Source organism: Dichotomopilus funicola (genome assembly GCF_033296635.1).
Source record: "Dichotomopilus funicola strain CBS 141.50 unplaced genomic scaffold C8A04scaffold_111, whole genome shotgun sequence".
Taxonomy (NCBI): Eukaryota; Fungi; Ascomycota; class Sordariomycetes; order Sordariales; family Chaetomiaceae; genus Dichotomopilus; species Dichotomopilus funicola.
The window spans coordinates 40,591-59,225 of record NW_026944132.1 but is presented as its reverse complement, the minus strand read 5'-3'; the positions used below and the strand labels follow the sequence as shown (position 1 = coordinate 59,225).

General features: G+C 55.6%; 6 protein-coding genes across 6 annotated transcripts; 3 read left to right on the top strand and 3 right to left on the bottom strand.

Annotated features, from left to right (window-relative positions):
- Positions 1-1,329: 1,329 nt before the first annotated feature.
- Positions 1,330-1,761, bottom strand: C8A04DRAFT_33113 (uncharacterized protein; the record flags this gene model as incomplete). Its single annotated transcript, XM_062782335.1, has 4 exons — positions 1,330-1,358; positions 1,414-1,527; positions 1,579-1,653; positions 1,722-1,761. The coding sequence occupies 4 exons, from the start codon at positions 1,759-1,761 to the stop codon at positions 1,330-1,332; spliced, it is 258 nt and encodes an 85-aa protein (XP_062632801.1).
- A 1,783-nt stretch (positions 1,762-3,544) lies between these two features.
- On the top strand, positions 3,545-4,374 carry C8A04DRAFT_15879 (SGNH hydrolase-type esterase domain-containing protein; the record flags this gene model as incomplete). Its single annotated transcript, XM_062778650.1, has 2 exons — positions 3,545-3,859; positions 3,946-4,374. 2 exons carry the CDS (start codon positions 3,545-3,547, stop codon positions 4,372-4,374), a joined length of 744 nt encoding a protein of 247 aa, XP_062632800.1.
- An 833-nt stretch (positions 4,375-5,207) lies between these two features.
- Positions 5,208-5,789, bottom strand: C8A04DRAFT_15891 (glycoside hydrolase family 28 protein; the record flags this gene model as incomplete). The annotated part of the gene is made up of 1 exon (XM_062778653.1): positions 5,208-5,789. One exon carries the CDS (start codon positions 5,787-5,789, stop codon positions 5,208-5,210), a length of 582 nt encoding a protein of 193 aa, XP_062632799.1.
- Positions 5,790-6,868: 1,079 nt separating this feature from the next.
- C8A04DRAFT_33110 (uncharacterized protein) lies at positions 6,869-8,285 on the top strand (the record flags this gene model as incomplete). Its single annotated transcript, XM_062782334.1, has 4 exons — positions 6,869-7,086; positions 7,158-7,168; positions 7,241-7,969; positions 8,053-8,285. 4 exons carry the CDS (start codon positions 6,869-6,871, stop codon positions 8,283-8,285), a joined length of 1,191 nt encoding a protein of 396 aa, XP_062632798.1.
- An 851-nt stretch (positions 8,286-9,136) lies between these two features.
- Positions 9,137-15,282, bottom strand: C8A04DRAFT_15890 (uncharacterized protein; the record flags this gene model as incomplete). The annotated part of the gene is made up of 9 exons (XM_062778652.1): positions 9,137-9,686; positions 9,780-10,028; positions 10,089-10,551; positions 12,290-12,341; positions 12,438-14,069; positions 14,248-14,586; positions 14,665-14,725; positions 14,819-14,938; positions 15,248-15,282. 9 exons carry the CDS (start codon positions 15,280-15,282, stop codon positions 9,137-9,139), a joined length of 3,501 nt encoding a protein of 1,166 aa, XP_062632797.1.
- Positions 15,283-16,349: 1,067 nt separating this feature from the next.
- On the top strand, positions 16,350-17,714 carry C8A04DRAFT_33107 (major facilitator superfamily domain-containing protein; the record flags this gene model as incomplete). The annotated part of the gene is made up of 1 exon (XM_062782333.1): positions 16,350-17,714. The coding sequence occupies one exon, from the start codon at positions 16,350-16,352 to the stop codon at positions 17,712-17,714; it is 1,365 nt and encodes a 454-aa protein (XP_062632796.1).
- Between the last annotated feature and the right edge of the window lie 921 nt (positions 17,715-18,635).

Genomic DNA, 18,635 nt, shown 5'->3' with positions numbered 1-18,635 from the left:
CCTTGTACTCTCCTCACTCTTAGTATCAACCCCTGAGTCTCTCCTGATTCTCACACGCTAGGACCCAGGCCGTAACCGCAACCGATGTTAAAAACAGGCGCATGATCGGTAGTAGAAGGATTTTGCTTGGAGACGTGCGCTGTTGGGTGTCAACAAGTGTCTCCAGCGCTTGCTTCCTAGGCCAGTCCTCCCTTTACTTATAACATTGCAAGCTAATGCTTGGATAAACTAACGGTACGAACATCTGCGGGCTTGGTTTGCCTAGATGGCTTGCGACGGGCAGCGTTGTCCCACGCGTCGTTTTATCCTGGATTAGCACTAACCCCAACCAGGGGCCTGTTTAGCGCGGATAGGTATCTGGGATTCGGTACCGCTACATGATTGCTGGAATCGACGGTGATGAACGTCCCTGCTTCAACTGGCATCGGAATGTCGTCCCCATAAGGAGAGAATTTCGCGGCGCACGGAGTATTAAGACGGAGGCGCCACCAAAAAACCCCGCAGCCCAGCTGATCAAATCAAACTCCCTCAGAAGAAAGGTCGAGACTATGCCTGGAGGAACTCCGAGATACACGAGGTTTCCGGAAGGGGCGTTGTAACGCTAACTACATCCGGCCGGACCGTGGCCCGTTTCATAGTAGGATGTTTTCTGCACCTGCCGCGCGCCGGTTTCCGAAAGAGGTGCAGCCCGTCCCACCTCTCCGCCCTTGACAGCATGCTGTGGTCTCCTTTTGCGGTGCGGTGCGGTTGATTGTCTTACTGCTTGTCCACTGCTGATTAGATGCCTACTAGAATCGGTCAATGACGGAAGATACGAGCACTGTTATCTTTCGGTACCACTGCAGACAGCCAAGCTGGCCAGTCTGTGGGCTGTCGGCTTAGCTGTCCCGCTTAGCGGAATCCTGGCACAAATCCTCACCTCCAGCCCTCATCTCACCACCGGATGCAATTTCGAGGATTCAGAGGCACAACTTAAACAACATTCCAATGCGAAGGAAACTTAAATGCAGTCTACCCCAAGTGGCTTGACGCGATATCGTCCTGCAGTATCTTATTCCACCCGATTGTAGGATTCGATCTCAGTACTCTCGCCGGAAAGACGTCTCAACCACGCCGGTATGGGGGTAAGACCCACGGGCGAAAGGTGCGCCGCGGCCTGTTCAAGATGTCACCGATTTCGGTCTGCTGACAAGGCCGTGTCTCAACCTCGCTGTCTCAAGTATGACTCTAAACACAAAGGATACAGTTCAGGGCCTCCGCGAAGCACTTATATCTCGACAGCACACGGCCAGCCAAAGGGCTCAACTAGTTTGTTTTGTATTGCGGTAATTACCCTGCGTGAGCGATGGTGAACGAGACTACAAGGTCTGTCAGCTGACAATTCTGATTCATCCATACTTTGGGGATTCGAACCTGATCCACAGCCAGCAGCGCTGCTGACCTTTACACCGCAGCCATCCATGAGCTGGCCCTTGATGGTGCATTTGCCATGCGACCAAGTCACGTACTGCGCAGCTCCACCGTGGCCTTGCTTGGGGTCAGTGGTCATATTGCGCGCAAGACAGGTCCTCGACATACCCTTGGGCTCAGAATGCTGAACAGCGGGGTTTCCCACAGTGGAAGAGTGGGCAGTGAGGAAGCAACCATGGATCCCTATAGTCATGTCAGAGACAGATCTGTAAAGATGTTTCGCGATGAAGGTAAGGTATCTCAGCACTTACCTACTAAAGTAGTAGCAAAGACTGCAAGTGAGAGCTTCATTTTGAAGGAACGTGCCTATAATATGAAATGAATCGGATAGGGTTATCGAAAGATGTTGGAAATGTAGAGTTCTGTGGGTTGGCGGGTTGTAAATCTTCATAAACTGTACATCTCTTTAGTACTGATTAGAGTATTTAGATTAGAGGCTGTCCTTATAGGAAGGGATTGGTGGATCTATTAGTTCCATCAAGCCAAGGGGGTGTTCAGCTCGACCCAAACACCGGGGATAGCCATGTGCCATTGAAAACTTCTCATCGGTATTCTTCACTTCATCCTCTGGGACCGCTTTAACAATTGTCTATCCTCCTAATCTGGAAAACGGACAAACGACAGCCGATTCTGCCCGCACATTTGGGACATAGTTGTCATTCCCTCTGGGAATTATGCGATAACTATATAGGCAACGTTGAATCACGGCAATAGGGTTGGCATCCAACTGGATAGCATCATCTACCGAATAGGAACCGTAGGCGACAATGATCGTTGTTGAGAACTCCAACAATGTCGAGTTCTTCTCCAGCACTAGCAAAGGCGCCATGTAAGGCTACAGCTACCAGATCTACAAGTCTAGAAGCCTTAACAGGTTAGGCCTTTACCTTTGGAGCTTTTATGTTGAATTGGTACTAATAAATCTACAGTTGGTACTTACTTCGCTTTATCAAGATATAGGACTTCTCTACCTAGGAGTTGGCCTTTGTGGATATGCCAGCATTCCATACCTACAAGAGCCGCGCTGACAACGTGAAGATTTAGCAGGGCCTTTACCGCTTTATCGTTTCCTTTTTGGATTGACCCAGTTCCCGGCGTGTGTATCGAGTTAGGACTCGGGCTCGTGTATTCCATAGTATTGGATATCAGAAACTTTGAACATACCGCTTCACCCGTCTCTGTCTCTTGACGCATGTTTTTCAGACCGCCCGCAAGTCTGTCACATCAGATACCGACACGGGTTTCGTACTAATCAGCCCTGGCCCTGACCATCGGGCAAGTTCTCGCCCATGGCGCCCGCTTGCCGCCTCAGGTACTTTGGCTAGGTGCATAGTGCAATGGATCTGAATAGCCCGAGTCCTTTTGAATGGTTTGATACAATTTGAAGCGAAGGCCTGGGAGTGCCCCAGGGTCGTCCGCCCGAGTCGGCTCGCTGACGGCCGATGGGGGTCCGTTGTCGCCGGCGGACCTCGGACCCCGTACCTCCGGGGCTCGCTCGGCAGATGCTATTCCGCCGCCCGTCACCGAGCTACAAGCCACTGCACGAAGCCATCGCAAGGGCCTCAGGCTCCCTGTCTGGCATCTAACGATTGGCGCTGCAGCATAGGTGAACGGCAGTATTGAATATGGTTGCCGTCGAATAACCCCGCCAATCCGTCAGCATCTGTGCGTTAGCGAAGTCGGTGCCAAGTCATCAGAACTTGAGCACCGAAAACAGGCAAGAGTAACGACGCACAGTCGGTGTACTGTCTCGGGCGAACAAGAGCCGAGCAGTGTTCCCTCCGCGACGTCTGTGTCGCATGCAGGTAATATCGGCCAGCCGCGGCCTAGCACAAAAACGGAAGATCTGAAGATTGTGGTCGCTCATCGGGCCATTCTCTCCCGCCTAGGGGCAGGCTCCAGACCAGTGAAATTGTAGGATCGTCGGCGAGCCCGGCCAGCACTCGGGGCATCTCGCGCAATAAGTCAGGCTTCATCGTCGCCAGGAAGCAGGGAAGCTGTTCTGTCATCGCATCGACATCGCCACAGAACTCGGAATTAGGTACCATCAATCTCACCCACACACCACAACACCATGAAGCTCTTACTCCTCGCTACTAGCCTTGCGTCCGCCCTTCTTGCGGTAGCGGCCACCCCCGTGAGTCGGCAATCAAAGCCTGCTGCCTTCTTCCTCGCGGGTGATTCCACGACGGCCGTCAACGGTGGCTGGGGCGACGGCTTCCTCGCCACTCTGCGGAATGGCGCTATCGGCCAGAATAGGGGCCACAGCGGCGCCACGACGGCTTCATTTGTCGCTGGAGGCGACTGGGGAAAGGTGTTGAACCTGGTTAAAAGCAACAAGGCCAAGTACGACTGTTACGTGGCCATCCAATTCGGCCATAACGACCAGGTGCAGACCCTTTACCTACCTCTGTCCGAGTACTCTATTGTCACTGTCGAGTCGTTGCTAAAACGTCACTTTTTACATCGGTCCAGAAATCCACCTCGGGCATCAGCATGTCGAGCTTCCAAACCAACCTCCAAAATATGGCCAACCAGGTCAAGTCGGCCGGCGGGACACCCATAATCCTGACGTCGCTTTCGCGCCGCACCTTCACCAGCGGCAAACTAGATGATAGCCTGGCCAACGTGGCCCAGGCGGCCAAGAAGGCCGCTGCGGCCGTCGGCGTCACCTTGCTTGATCTCAATGACGCCTCCAAGAAATATGTTCAAGCCATCGGCCCGTCCAACGCTGACAAGTACAATCTCTCCAACGGCGACCGGACTCACATCAACGCCCACGGCACCGTCGTTTTTGGCCGTATGGTCGCCGACCTCATTGTCGGCTCGAAGCCGGCGCTATCCACCTATATCACCCCCGACGCCGCCCTGTCCAAGAAGATTGCGCAGGGCGTCTACGCTTGATCGCGGCGAAAGGGAAACGGTCCACCGTGAATACCGCATAAGCCATGGCTCATATTTCTCTACTGCATACTATTGGATGATGATGCATGCCGTTTTCTCTTCTTCTTACTCACTGTTACACTCTTTTTGTATATGCCAAGCCTGATCTTCGAAATAGTCTACAGCTGCTGCTGGTAATGCTTTGCGGAGCCATGCTTCTTAGAACGTCATTATAACCGGGGACAGAGCATATTATTCCTTCCTCCTTGGTCTCTCTGCTCTTTATGTTTTTTGTTCCATGGCGCATGTCCCCCGTCAACGTTGGCTCCAGCTCCGATCCCACCATTGTGAATCACACTACGAACGAAGACGATGGGAAACCCGAGTTGTCCTCTTGCCAGGAATTAGAAAAGGCGAGGAAAGGAACATACGACTCCTCGGTAATAGACCTGGGCTGCTTCAAAGTAGAATCTTGGGGAGCTTGAGTTCATACCTGAATCTGGATCAATGAATGAAATCTCCGTGCGACGCAAGTGGTGCAAAGTCATTGCGAGACGTGACTTCGGCTCAACTTAGATATTTTCGTAGGGACAACAAGCAGGGCAAGATTGCACCACCAATGTTAATCCTGCCGAGCGCCTCGCAGCGGAATTGCGGATGGTTCAGGAGAACTGCATATGTAGATGTCAATGAACAACGCGTTATAAGCACATCTTTCTTGATAGGTACTAGTGCAAGGTCCCCGTTTTCCCTTCCCTCTTTGCATGTTTTCCATGCTCCCTCCTCTGTATGTGTGTGCGGTGCGTGTAGCAATTTCCACCAATGCTCACCCTCCCTCATTGCTCGACCCTGTGTTAGGCGAGACGCCTCGATGGAGAAGTACCTGGGAAAAAGCTCAATGGGATAGCTGGGATAGGGATCTCGGAAGTAAACCCAAAGCTCGATTTGAGGTCGGTCGGCAGCCGTGGAGCCTGCCAGCCGGCCGGCGCTGTCGTGATTTTGCTCGTGGTCGAGTAAGTCCCCCCGGAGCCTACTCGCAAGCATGACCCCGTTCCGTAAGTATTGTTGCAGACGTAGTTGACTTGCGAGCCGGCGTTAGTCCACACAGAGAAATCCTTGACAGTCATGCCGGTGCACGGCGCGCCGGCAGCACACTTGAACTGAATTAGGCCTCGCTGCACCCTGTTGGCGCAGTCTCCTTTCCAGTTTGAGACGGTGATGTCCTTCAGATGGATGCCGCTGCCTGAAGCTGGGGTCATGGATGCCCAAGCTTGGTCGATATTCAGGGAGTAGGCATTGTTGTGCCCGATGAAATTGTCGAACTTGACATTCTCAGCCGTGCCGCTGCCGCCGTTGGACTTGATCATCATCATCTGGTTGCAATTGACCGAGTAGACCTTGGAGTAGAATTGCAGCACATATCGAAGAAACCGCATCGACCCACATAACAGGAGGGTGTTTAAATACCAGGCAGTGACTCTGATAATGGCAAGAGCGACCTCGCAAAGGAGCTTTGCACTACCAGTTGAAGTCATGGTGACACAGCCGCAGGAAGAGCGCCACAGATGTGGCGCATCTGGGACCAAGGTGCATGGAGTTAGTTCCTGGTGTGCTGGCCTTCTTGCTTGCTTTTGGCCCAGAATTGTATCTCAGATGCCTTGAACTGTTAGATGGATCAAATCGCATGGCCCTAATTGAAATTTTGAGGCAACACCTGGATTTCTTTTCACCCGTTTTGGGGTGCTTTTTTGTCGATTTTTCAATCCACATGCCCAAGAACGGCCGCTTTCAAGAAAGTACAAAGTACCTTTCCGGCCTGAATCTAACCTAGGACCTATCACGTTGGAGCACAACGGGTTATCGGTGGCCTGCCAAATTGCAAGGAGGTGACCCCACAAATGATTCCTAGGACACAAGCACACACCGAAGGTACTCCAGAATCCCGAATTCCATATGTCATACGGATACACATGGTCCCTTTGAAGGTACATAGGCCACCTGAAGAGGGAAAGGACAAGCTTGCTGCGAGGGTGGCGCGCCCCTTGCAGGTTCTATTCTTGTGTAGCTTTCATTGCTTGCCGCTGGCAAACCCCCACCTCCCCTATTGGGTCACCGAAGCCGACAGAGCGACACTGGAAACACCACGGTGGGTACGCGCCTCAAGCTGGAACGGGAAGCTGCCCAACCATTCACAAGCCTCCCACCAACCACGTTCGATTGATAGCTCCGACTCCTGAGATGTCTGACAGCCAGGAGCTGGCCGCGATATTACTCTCCACTCATACCAATGGGTGTGGGGCACGTGCGGGGAGACATGTCAATGTACCGATAATCTTGGTAAGTGATCGATGATCTCCTTGATGAGATTTGAAGGTCGCACAGATATATAGCCGGGCCGATCCGCCTTGGCCAACTTGGCTGCCGTTCCATGTCAGTCTTGTGACAGATACTCCAGAGTTATATCTGCACCTCCTTCCCGTCAAAGCTCCTACGTGTCCGGACGACCATATCGGCAATGGCAGCTCGGTACTTGTTTCTTGGGGTTGTGGGTGCCGGCTTGGCGGTTGCCAGCTCCGTCACCTGCTCGGGCAGCGCCCCTGTGAGCTGTCACAACACCACCTCGTTCGACACATGCTGTCTTGAATACCCGGGCGGACATATGGTGCAGACGCAGTTCTGGGACACCAACCCGCCCGTTGGACCGTCGGATTCGTGGACAATCCATGGACTGTGGTAAGCTTCTCTCGCCATCATGATGTTGGTCCGCTGCTAGTACATGTATTTATCACTAATTCACATCTCAGGCCTGATCACTGTAAGTCGCAAGTTGGGCGAAAGAAGCTGGGATGTTCAAATCCATGAAATTAAGACTAATTAATATATGAAGGCGACGGCACGTTTGACTCGAGCTGCGACTCGTCCCGCGCCTACACCAACATCACCCAGATTCTGCAGGCCGCCTCACCTGACACCCTATCGTTCATGCAGACACATTGGAAACCCAACTCGGGCACCGATGAGTCCTTCTGGGAGCACGAGTGGGGCAAGCACGGCACCTGCATGACCACGCTCCGTCCTTCGTGCTATTCCGGCTACCAGCCGACACAGGAAGCCGTCGACTTCTTCGACCGTACCGTGGCCCTCTTCCAGGGACTTCCGTCTTACTCGTGGCTAGCGGACGCCGGCATCGTGCCCTCCACCACGGCCACCTACACGCTCTCCGCTATCCAAGCCGCGCTGACGGGCAAGTTCGGGTTTGCTGTCACCATCAACTGCAATTCTGGCGAGCTCAACGAGCTGTGGTATCATTACAACGTCCAAGGCTCCGTCCAAAGCGGCACCTTCAAACCCACCAGCCCCGTCGGTGCCGGGTCCACCTGCCCGTCATCCGGCATCAAGTACCTGCCCAAGTCGGGAAGCACGACTCCTACCTCGACGTCCAAGCCGTCGACCTCCTCGCCTACCTCATCACCGACCGGCACCCCTGGTGGAAATGTGCCGTCCGGCAGCGGATACCTGAATGCTGTTACCGGCGGGTCCCAGAAGGGATGTATCATCAGCGCCGGGACATGGTACACCTCCGGGACGTGCGCGACCTTTACGGCTACGCCGAGCGGTACGTCTTACCCATTCATCACCACACCCTCTCCTTTAAGTGCAAGTTAGGTAGAGGTACTAATCATTTTCACGTGCCCACAGGCTCCGGGTTCACCCTCTCATCCAGCAAGGGCAAGTGCGCCATCGCAAGTGGTGCTCTGACCTGCTCGTCGTCGGTGTCAAGCGCAACTGTTTTCTCGTATGACGGAACGCATGTGACGTATTCTGGCAGCGCGACGTTCTACTCGACAGCGGTTCCGTCGGGGTCGACGCAAGCCACGGTTTATACCGCGTCGAACTCGGTGTCGCTCCAGCTTACCTGGCAGGCACTTTGAGGATCCCTTGTAAAGGGGTCTGATCGCCTAATTACCCGCACTTGAACACCGAAATACTATTAGCATCAATTTGCATTCCATATTTTTGCCGTCGAGTCTTAATTAACGGACGACGAAATCGGACTCTTTGCCCTTTGTAGTGTCGCTGAGAAATTTCGCCGAACATGAAAGGCAGGGGACACGCAGTGGAGATACACACCCATTCTGCTTCGCCGTGAACTATTATGTCCGCTTCTTGAGGTTAAGCTGGGAGAATGCCACTGCTGCTACTCCGTCCACGGTCCCGCCGGGGAACTGCGTCAATGCCAGCCGCTATAAACCTGCCCATTCTACGGTTTGTTAGCCTCAATGAACTCAATCATCACCTCGGGTGTATCTTTGACCTTTCAACAGTATTTTGTTGTAAGGACTCGATGCAACCTCGGTGAGACTTGATTTCGCACAATGTGAGTAGTTAATGGTGTCTTGCAGTCAGTCATCTTTAGCTAGCATCTACCGGGAATGCTCAGAGTGAATTCCGTCCTTGTAAGCCAGAACTGTATCTCCAAGGTACCTGGTACTGTCAGATGGATTGAATCACACACATATATCGCGAAAGATTGAGGCACCAGCTTTTATTTATTTTAACCTGTTTTTTGGGGGTACGTTTTTGTCGATTTTTCAATCCACATTCCCAAGAAGTTAGAACGCCCGGTTTCAAACGAACTACAGAGTACCGCCCAAAGTACCTAAGCCTCAGCCGGCCAAGCGGCGTGCCACGGCAGTAGCCGACTGATTATCAGCCAGCCAGCCAGTGGCACCGCCATCAGCCTCATTCAGATCGACCTCCACCGAGGCAGATACGCAAGGTCTCACATCAAACCAACAAAATAATCCCAATACTGGCACAGCGCCCGCGCATTCCACGAGCCCCGCATCTCAGCATTCAACCCGTCCGCATCCAAAATCCACGACAAATACTTGCTCTCCCACCCACCCCCAAGCCGCCCTCCGCGCGCACACTCCGCCCGCGCCTTACAAAGCTCCCAGTACGCCGGATACCAGCCAGCCTGGTCCCAGCCGAGGATAGCCACCACGCGCGGCGGGCCGCTACCGCCCCGGCCGCCGGAGATGATGATGTTGCGCGGGTGGAGCGCACCGTGGGTGAAGACGACGGGGATGTCGGAGGGGAAGAGGTGGTGCGGGGTGTAGCGGGTGGTGGGAGTGGGTTCGTGGGCGTAGGGACCCGCGCTGGAGGAGTTGGAGTGGGAGCCTCCGGTGTGGCGGCTTTGGGAGAGGGCTACGGCGACGGAGACGAAGTAGTCGTGGAAGGCGGCGACGGTGGGGAAAGGGCCTGCGGGAGGAGCGCCGGCGTGGGTGCTGCGTTGGAAGATTTCGTCGTGGAGGGGGCCGTTGTCGACGCTGCCTGGGAGGTTGTTAGTATCTTGCTTGGCAGGAAATTCAAAAAAAAGAAGCGAGAAAAAAAGGAAGAAAAATGAGAACCAGGAGGACAACATACCAACAAACCCAGAACCGCCCAACTTCAGCCGCCTCCACTCCGCCACAATCCCCTTCAACTGCGTGGCCACCACCTCACGCTCCACCTCACTCATGCCCGCCCACCGCTCCTCCAGCAAATCCCCCTCAGGCATGTCCATATACACAAACCGCTCCCCCGTCTCAGCATCTCGCCGCCAACCAAACACTTCCGGCACCGGCACCACACTCTCCTCCTCCTCCACATCCATAGCCATCCCATCCTGGCTCTGACCGTCCCCTCCACTCCGGCGCTGCTCTTTCGCCCGATCCCCGGCCGCCATCAACATCCGCCGCACAAACATCATCGCCTTCCCCTCGGCAGCCGACACCCCACCCTCACCCCCCGAATACACCCCTCGCCCATGACCCACACCCCTCACATGAGCGGGGGTATCCAAGTCCGGCCCGTACTTAACCAACAGCCTTAATCCGCCCGCACTCCCATGGCCAAACGGCACCAACTTTACTGCCGGTCCCCCTTCAGCGGACGGCAGTAGGCCCAGCCGCGCAGCCTCGCCGCGCACGCGTGCCGTAGACGGCAGGTCGGGGTAAGACGAGCCGAAGGGGGCGAGTGGGATGGCGCGGGTGAAGTAGGAGGAGTGGGCGAATACGACGTTTTCGCCGGCGGGGAAGAGGGGGGTGACTTCGATTTTGGCGTGTTGCTGCGCAGCTGTAGTAATAGGAGCAGCAGGGGTAGGAACAGGAAGGGAAGAAGAAAAGTGGCGGGTTTGTTGGAAAGGTGTCAAGGCTTGATCGTGGCGGTGGTAGTCGTAGTAGTTTTCATGGTGTTCGTCGTTTGCTGCCGCTGAGGCGGCGGGATGGGCGTATGGGGTGGAGTTGATGGTTAGGGTGAGGTTGGCAAGGGAGTCGTAGAGGGCTTGGAACGGGTCATCCGCCGTGTTCATGGTGGTGGAGGAGCCGGTTGCGCCATGATGGTGGTGAGATGTGAAGGGGTCGGCGTGGGGATTGTTGAAATCGTTGTGATTGTTGTGGGTGTGGATGGGCGTTCGGGGGAGGTTGGAGGAGAGCATTCTGGTGCCCTTCTCTACCAACATTTAACTGCGCCTGAGCTGATATCGCGATGAAATGAATTGGGGAGTGTGTCTCGTGAGATGGAAGCGCGGAGCTGCAGCCGCGGTGAATGGTCGAATGAGATGCACGAAAATACGTTCTGCGCCAAGGTCGGTTGGTCGGTTGGTACTATGAAATCTTTCTTTGTTGTTCAAAAAGAAGTCAACAAAACAAAAAAGCTGCCGAGGTACACCACACCTGAGCAAGAGGAAGGAAAGGAAGGAACGGTCCCATTAAGCACGAATTTCTACTGCAGGCCAGAGTCGCAGCGGCAAGGAGGGGTTCGGATCAGCTTTGGTATAAGTGCGTGGTGTGTTGTCCACGTTGGGCAGTTCCCGTAAGGGCCCTTTCCGCGAGGGCCCGCTGCCAATGCTGCCCAACCCACCATCAAGACCAGGACACTACCCGCTCCCGCAATCACACATGGAAAAAAGAGCTAGGGCCAGGCGGCCGGGAGGATGCGGGAGCCGGGGGATTGTGAGGTGGAACAAAAATGGACATGACAGGGGAAAAAGAGAGGAGGGGAAACAGAAAGGAACCGCCGGTTCGCGAGCTTCCCGTTGACACAAAGCGGCACGGTGCATGTGAGTCAAAACCGGGTACTTGGGCCGTATGTACTGGACATACAATATGGCACTAAGGTAGGTGGGCGCGCCGCGCGCTTGTGATAAAAAATGCGGGTGCTTTCTTCCATCCGACGTGGTGGCCGGGAGAAATCGGAAAGGGACCTGCGCAAGCGAGAGACACCTCAGAGAGGCAAAAATCCACGGGCGGGGAAAGGACGGGCGGCAAACCGTTGTTTTGTATTGAACCAACAAAAAAAACACAACTTGTTGAATTGAGCTTGTGATGCAGGCGCCGGGGGAAGGAGGGGAAAATCTGACACAAAAGAATGCAGAGATAACGGACAAACGGAGAGACGATCTAACCAAAAACAGTTTGTGGGGTATATCGTACGTACAATACACAGGCCGGACTGTTATCTTTTCAGCCAGCCTCTCAACCCGAGAAACCCTGTTCGTCTCTCTGCCGTAGTGTACATTGATCGTACAAAGCGGTGTGATTCGCATTCCAAACTCCTGCTTTTTGCAACCTTTTCTAAATGGTTCCGTGGACAACGTCATTTGTCTTACGCACGCGACCGACTCGCTTTCTCCTCGGGGACCGTCGGGTCGGGCCGCTGGTAAGATAGATAAGCGAGCGAGATACGAATACTGATAGGTAATGTCGCCGGCCGTGAAATCAGGCCAGGCCATATTGAAAGACCCAACTCAACGGCTCTTGACTTGCCGGATCAAACATCGTGTCCGTCATCTATCGCCTCGTCAGTTGATTGATTGCACAACCAATGCCCGGTCATGCATTGATTTCCCAGAACGGAAGGGGGTCTTGCGCCCGGGCGCGCCACCAATAACTCACCATGTAATCCCATTCCTCCATCGCAAAGTCAGGCGAGATGCCCTGGCTCTGACCCAGCCCCCCGATTCCGCCACCCACAACAACACCACCATTCATCAGCCCCGCGCCAACCCCTCCTACCCCTCCTGCTCCTCCTGTTCCCACACCACCAACACCGCCCGCCACCTCCTCATGCGGCGGCCGCCCGCTAGCTTCGATCCCCTCCAAAAGAGCCAGACACTTCTCCTCTGCATCTTCCGCCTCGCGCACCACGCGCGCGACGGCTTCTTCATCGCCCAGCCCCTTTCGCAGCGCTTCCACCTGGGCATACACCATGCACGCGGCTAAATACCCTTTAGTGTTCATCTCCCCAGTCTCCATCGTTTTCCACGACCAGACCTTGAAATCCTGCAACGCCACCAGCAGATCGGGGCGCAGTTCCACCGGGCCCGGGCCGAGACCAAACCCTTCCTCCTCGCGCAGCAGCGTCTTAAGCTCAATGGCAATGACCACGAAGCTTTGGACGGCGACGGTGCGGAAGAAACCCGCACCGCTGATGGCGATGCGTTGCAGCGGGTCCCACTGCGGCCCCGTCGTGTCTGGGGAATGGGAGAGCGGGTTCGGGAAGACGGCGCGCCAGAGCCGGAGGGCCGATTCGACGACCACGCGCCGGGAGAAGGCGAAGGCGGTTTCTTGGAGCGCGGGCGCGAAGAACGGGAGGTGGAGGCCGAGGAAGTAGCGGCGGAGGTGGAGGTCTATGACGCGCTGGTCGAGGTTTGACGGTCCATGGGGTTGGCCACCTGAGAGAGGGGTTTGGGCGCTGGTGTTACACGACTGGAGCGTGCGGGTGAGCGTTTTGTACGCCTCGCGAAGGTTGGTGTCGAGCCTCAGCGTTTCGGCGTAAGCGCCGCGGGAGGATAGATCGTTGAGATACTTGACGATGGCCAAGCGCTGCGGGAACAGGTTGCGGAGGGCAATGGCCAAGGTAGTTTGCGTAAACTGATCGGCTGGCCGGGGGACAGGAGCCTCGCCCTCCTCGCCGGTAAGTTGGTCGTCGTCGTAGTTGCCTGGTGGCTCCGTGTCGAACTGATCCAACTCTATCAACGGCGGTCCGCCCGCGTTGAGGCTGGACTGCAGCAAGAGCTCGAGGATGGTGTTCCATATTCGGCGGCGCATCTCGGCTACCAGCGGTGACGTCGTCTTGGGGCCTAGACCGGCCGGATCTCTGTGTAACCCCATGGACATGGCAATGCGCAGGGTGGTTCCCATGGCAGCCCACACCAGCTCCTCACCCACACCAGCCGCCTCGCGGGCGAGATGAAGCAAGACATTGCTCTGCAGCGACGACAAATTTAACCGACGCTTGAACTCGGGCGCGGACAGCCATGTATGCCCCTCGTAGACCCATCGCATGGCGTGCGGTCTCAGGGAAAACGAGTCATCATACGTGTTAGACCCAATCGCCAGCACCAGTTTGAGTTGGACAAGAAACGCAGGGTCGGGAGTGTGGCTGGGATCCCACACAGCTTCGTAGTTGCGCCGGAAGCTAGGGATGTGCAGCACGCGCATCATGCTCTCACTCGTGTTGAGGTAGCATTCCACGAGTGCATCGGCAATCGCCCGGGCAGGTAACTCGGGCGTGGGCATGCATGGCCACGGGGGTGCCCGCCGGGCCTTGATGATCTTCCCCAGGGCCTTGCATCGTTTCTCGGTGACTACTGCTTTGGATGATTCGCCGTTGTGTAGATGGCGTTCAATCACATCAAACATGTCATTGAGCTGGGAGAGCGAGTGAGTCTTTGTTCAACTTTCCGCCCAATCACGAACCCAAACCAAAGCCCACCATCCATGGCAGAAACCACCAAAGGAAAGCCAACCGCAAACAACCAAACGGGCAAAGGGCAGGGGCCACACTTACCAGTCCCACGGCATTTACCCAGTGGCTCTGGCCGAAAAGCCGCGTTTTGTGTGTAACGCTCCGGGTCACGGCCTGCGGTTGGTTGGGCAGCCGGTGCTCCGTGTGAAAGTAGAAATTGCCGGCAAACAAAATCTCCTTGGTCTCAACCCGCGAGTTCTTGGTGAACGTGGACACTGGCGTGTTGGCCGAGCTAAACGCCGAAGTGGACGACACAGCGCCAGTCTCAGGCCCTGCCGTGCCTGTCCGGCTTTTGGTGTTGAGAGAGGGCCGTCCATGAGCGCCGGCAGTCCCCGTAGTGACCTCGGGGGACCGACCCAAGGCTAGCGCATCGGCGCTGTAAGCGGCCGACGGCACGGCGGACGTCGGCCGAGACGACGAAGCGCCGCCGGGGTATGACTGCTGATCATGGTGATTATGGTGAGAATGATGACGATGATGAGGGTGAGGATGACCAGTCCCGACTGAGAACGACACGCCAGTACTCGGAGATAAGGGTCCCGGGGCCTCGGATCCGCGCAGCTGGGACGGATCACCACTGCCGCTGCCACTCAAAGAGCCAGAGCCTTGGTGGGTGTGGACGCTGCTGCTGCCAGCAGTGCCGGCACCAGCGGCAGCGCCAGTGCGCGACGCGCGTGGTGCCCGCGGATCTTCTTTGTAGGCGCACGTTGCATTTTTAGACTTTGTGCAGTTGCTGCACGGGATCTGTTTGTCGCAGCGGATCTTGCGTTTCCGGCAGAGAATGCAGGAGCTGGGGGAAGGGGGACGAGGAGCGGGCCGAGTTAGCTTGCTTGTATCGACAGCAGAGGGAATTGAGATTGGAAAGGTGAGATATGCCGGTGATCGAACTGGGCAGGTCGGTTCCCGGCTTGAAATGATGGAACCAGAAAAAACACGAGTCGAAACCCAGCGTTCTGAATGGAGTCGGTGTGTGGAATGTGGAAGGGGGAAGGGGAGTCGCTGCTGGAGTTGGAAATGATTCTCGACGGCTCGAAATCAATCCATCATCCAGTAAACACCGCGGACTCGACTGGAACTGGTTGGGCCGTCTCGTACTTACACCGCTGGCCGTCTCCGCCGTTTCTCAGGCTCCATCGCCGATATTCCCGCCCCGCTGCTCATGTTGCACTCTTGCAGACTGCACCCGGCTGACCGCGTGGACCGCGTCGAGAGCACTTGAAACACACGCTCGGGAATTGTTTCGGGCGCAGAGGGAGCAAACGGCTTTTTGTGCTTTTGTGAAGAGAATGGCCGGCAATTTGTGGGCCTACAGGATTTGAGCTCGATTTTGTGCCGCACAACGGCTGAATAGCGCCCCACGGAGTGTCTTCCTATTGGCCGTACCTTACCCCTGCTTTTATTAGGTCAGCAAACGCCGAGCCCAAAGCCCGAGTCCGCCGTCGCACTGTCCGGACTAGTCAGCCCGATCGTACCGACTAATCCAGCTGCCCAGCTGCAGCAATGCTGAACAACTTCGGCTGTGCGTCGGAGGAAACCTTTCCACCACGAAGCAGGGGACCGCAAGAAATAGGATTAAAAATGAGACCAAAACTAACTAACGTTGCCCAACAAGGAGCGGGCCGAGCCACGCAAGCCCCTCTCGGACCCGAGGAGGGCAGCAGTCCGAGTGTAATGCAATGGCGCGATGATCAATCCGGACTCCGGACTCATGGAATATAATAATAAACCAGATTCTGGCCCTGGTGCTCCCCTTTCTCCGGCAGCCAAGCTTGACCAAGACTCGCGCCACCGTTCCATTTCTAGAATTCTCCTTCGATCCCATCTACTAACCAGATCAGAAGATCTCGGAACTAAGACCAGGGACAACGAGCGAACGCACTAACTCCGGAGGATCCAAAGGTTCGCTACCCGCTGCTCATCTCGGCATCCCTTGTCCTTCACCCGGCCGGCCCTATTTTTTTTATGGTTCTCCGGCCTTCCTTTGTCCTGCCTATTCGGGGGTTCCGTCTTATCCCATCGACCACGCCCAAGGTTGGTTAACCTTCTCTTGGCCCGCCGCCTTCGCTTCGAATCGACCTTTCGTTCTTTCCGTCTTACCAGGAGACGAAGCCATTCTTGGGGGCATTGTACTTGGCGCAACAACCGATACACCATCTCTCAACCCCATCTGAGAGAAGACGAGCATACCCACCGACGACGCCATGGCTGCCTCCGAAGAAGTTCCTCAAGGGTCCCCCGGCCTTCCACCAGCCCACGACGAGAAGAAGACGGCCACACCCAATGACACCACCACCGATACCGAGTCCGCCAAGGCCAACCTCGCCGCCGAGCCCGGCACAGAAACCGAAACGGGGACCAGTCCAGCCTTCCCTCCCGCCCCGGATGGCGGTCCGCGGGCTTGGCTCGTCGTCGGCGGCTCGGCGTGCATCTTCTTCTCCTGCCTCGGCTTCATGAACTCCTTCGGCGTGTTCCAGGCCTACTATATGGCCCACCAGCTGCGCGGCCACACACCCGATGAGATTTCATGGATCGGCTCGCTGATGGCCTTCATCCAGTTCGCTGGCGGGGCCGTCGCGGGCCCGCTGTTCGACCGCTATGGCGTTTGGGTTATCCGCCCCGGTGCGGTACTGTACGTCTTCGCGTTGATGATGACCAGCATCTGCAAGGAGTACTGGCAGTTCATGCTCGCACAGGGCGTGCTGGCGGGCTTTGCGATGAGCATGCTGCAAGTGCCCGCGTTCGCGGCTGTCTCGCAGTACTTCGACAAGAAGCGTGCGGCCGCGCTGGGCCTCGTCGTGTCGGGCAGCTCCATCGGTGGCATCATCTTCCCAATTGCGCTGTCCAAGATGTTGAACGCGTCCTCGCTCGGGTTCGGCTGGTCGGTCCGCATCATGGCCTTCGTCATCACCCCGCTCCTCGGCTTCGCTTGCTTCGCGGTATCCGCCCGCTTCCCGCCGCGTGTCACCAACTTCTTCATCGCGTCCGCATTCACCCAGCTCCGGTTCATCATGCTCATCGCCGCGTCGTGGTGCTGCTTCATCGGCATGTTCATGCCGCTCTTCTACATCCCCACATACGCCATCCATCGCGGAGTCGACCCGACCTTCGCATCCTACCTCCTCGCCATCGTCAATGCCGCCTCGACTTTTGGCCGTATTATCCCCGGCATCCTCGCCGACAAGTTCGGCAAGCTCAACGTGTTCGGCATCGGCGGCGTCCTCACGGCCGTGATCGTCCTGTGCATGAACACCGCCGTCAGCACGGCTGGTCTGATCGTGTACTCGATCGCTTTTGGGTTCGCCTCGGGCACCATTATCTCGGGCGTGTCGGCTGCGCTGTCGATCTGCACTGACGACCCGCGCAACCTGGGCACATACATGGGCATGGGCATGGCGCTGGCTGCGACGGCCGTGCTGGTCGGCCCGCCGGTCAATGGCGTGTTGTTGGACAAGTACAATGATTACTTGCAGGTCTCGCTGTTTAGTGGTGTGATTTGCCTGTTTGGTGGGTTTTTGGGGTTGGCGACCAAGCTCACGACTCCGCAGGGGTTGTTTGGGCGGTCTTGATTGAGCGGGCATGGGCGGGAAGTTAATACCCTCGAAGCCAGGGACGGTTGGGTTTGGGTGGCAAGCATTGATTTGTTTCCTGTGAATATTTACTTGGGGCGCGCCGTTTAGTAAGAAACGGGCTATGTTATGTTGCTATGACAATGATTAGATTGTATTAATTAGGGGCAAAAAATAATTAGACACTCCCTTCTTACCTACCACTACCGAGGGACTTCCGGATCCCGACCCGGGCCTCTGCAGGTAACTACTTTCGCTGTTAGTTGATTGCGTTTGCCATTCGTCCTTGCAACTCTGCAACTCAGTTAAGCCAACTCAACCATGCCGAAACCACGGGCGGAGGTGATTCAGGGGAGGGTTAAACGTAGGTCGACAAGGCAAGAAAGTATAAAACATACAAGAGGTTCTACTATGTAATTAGATCGGTTGTGGTCGGTCCCAAGACCCAACATTGAAGAGGTGCCAACCCTGCGGCAGGCTCATCTCTATTCGCACCGTGCTGAAGGTTCCCGTTAGAACAAGAGCCATTTCCTAAACAGGAAAGGATTAAACGCCGAGAATCTTTGTCATCCAAACCTCAGTCCTTTCCCATATGTGGATCGAGTGTAACTGGTAAGATCGGATGATTTCACCATAGCTCTCGTCAAGTCGGTTGCACACCTGTGTCCGCCCTGTTCTGATTCGGAGCAAGGCTACCAGACACCGGAGTTACATTGAGGCTCAACAATAGGCATTGCATTGTATTTCTTGTCGTCAGTTGTTGTGTTTTGCCCCGTGAATGCTAAGTTTCGGGAATTGGTGCCCATCAGCTCTTGCTTGAGTGTGGGCGGCAAATTAATCCGAGCGCCCCAGTAATAAAAATGAGGCCGATTATCTTGTATCGCCTTAATGAACATAAAACTCTCCAAATGGATTTAAAAG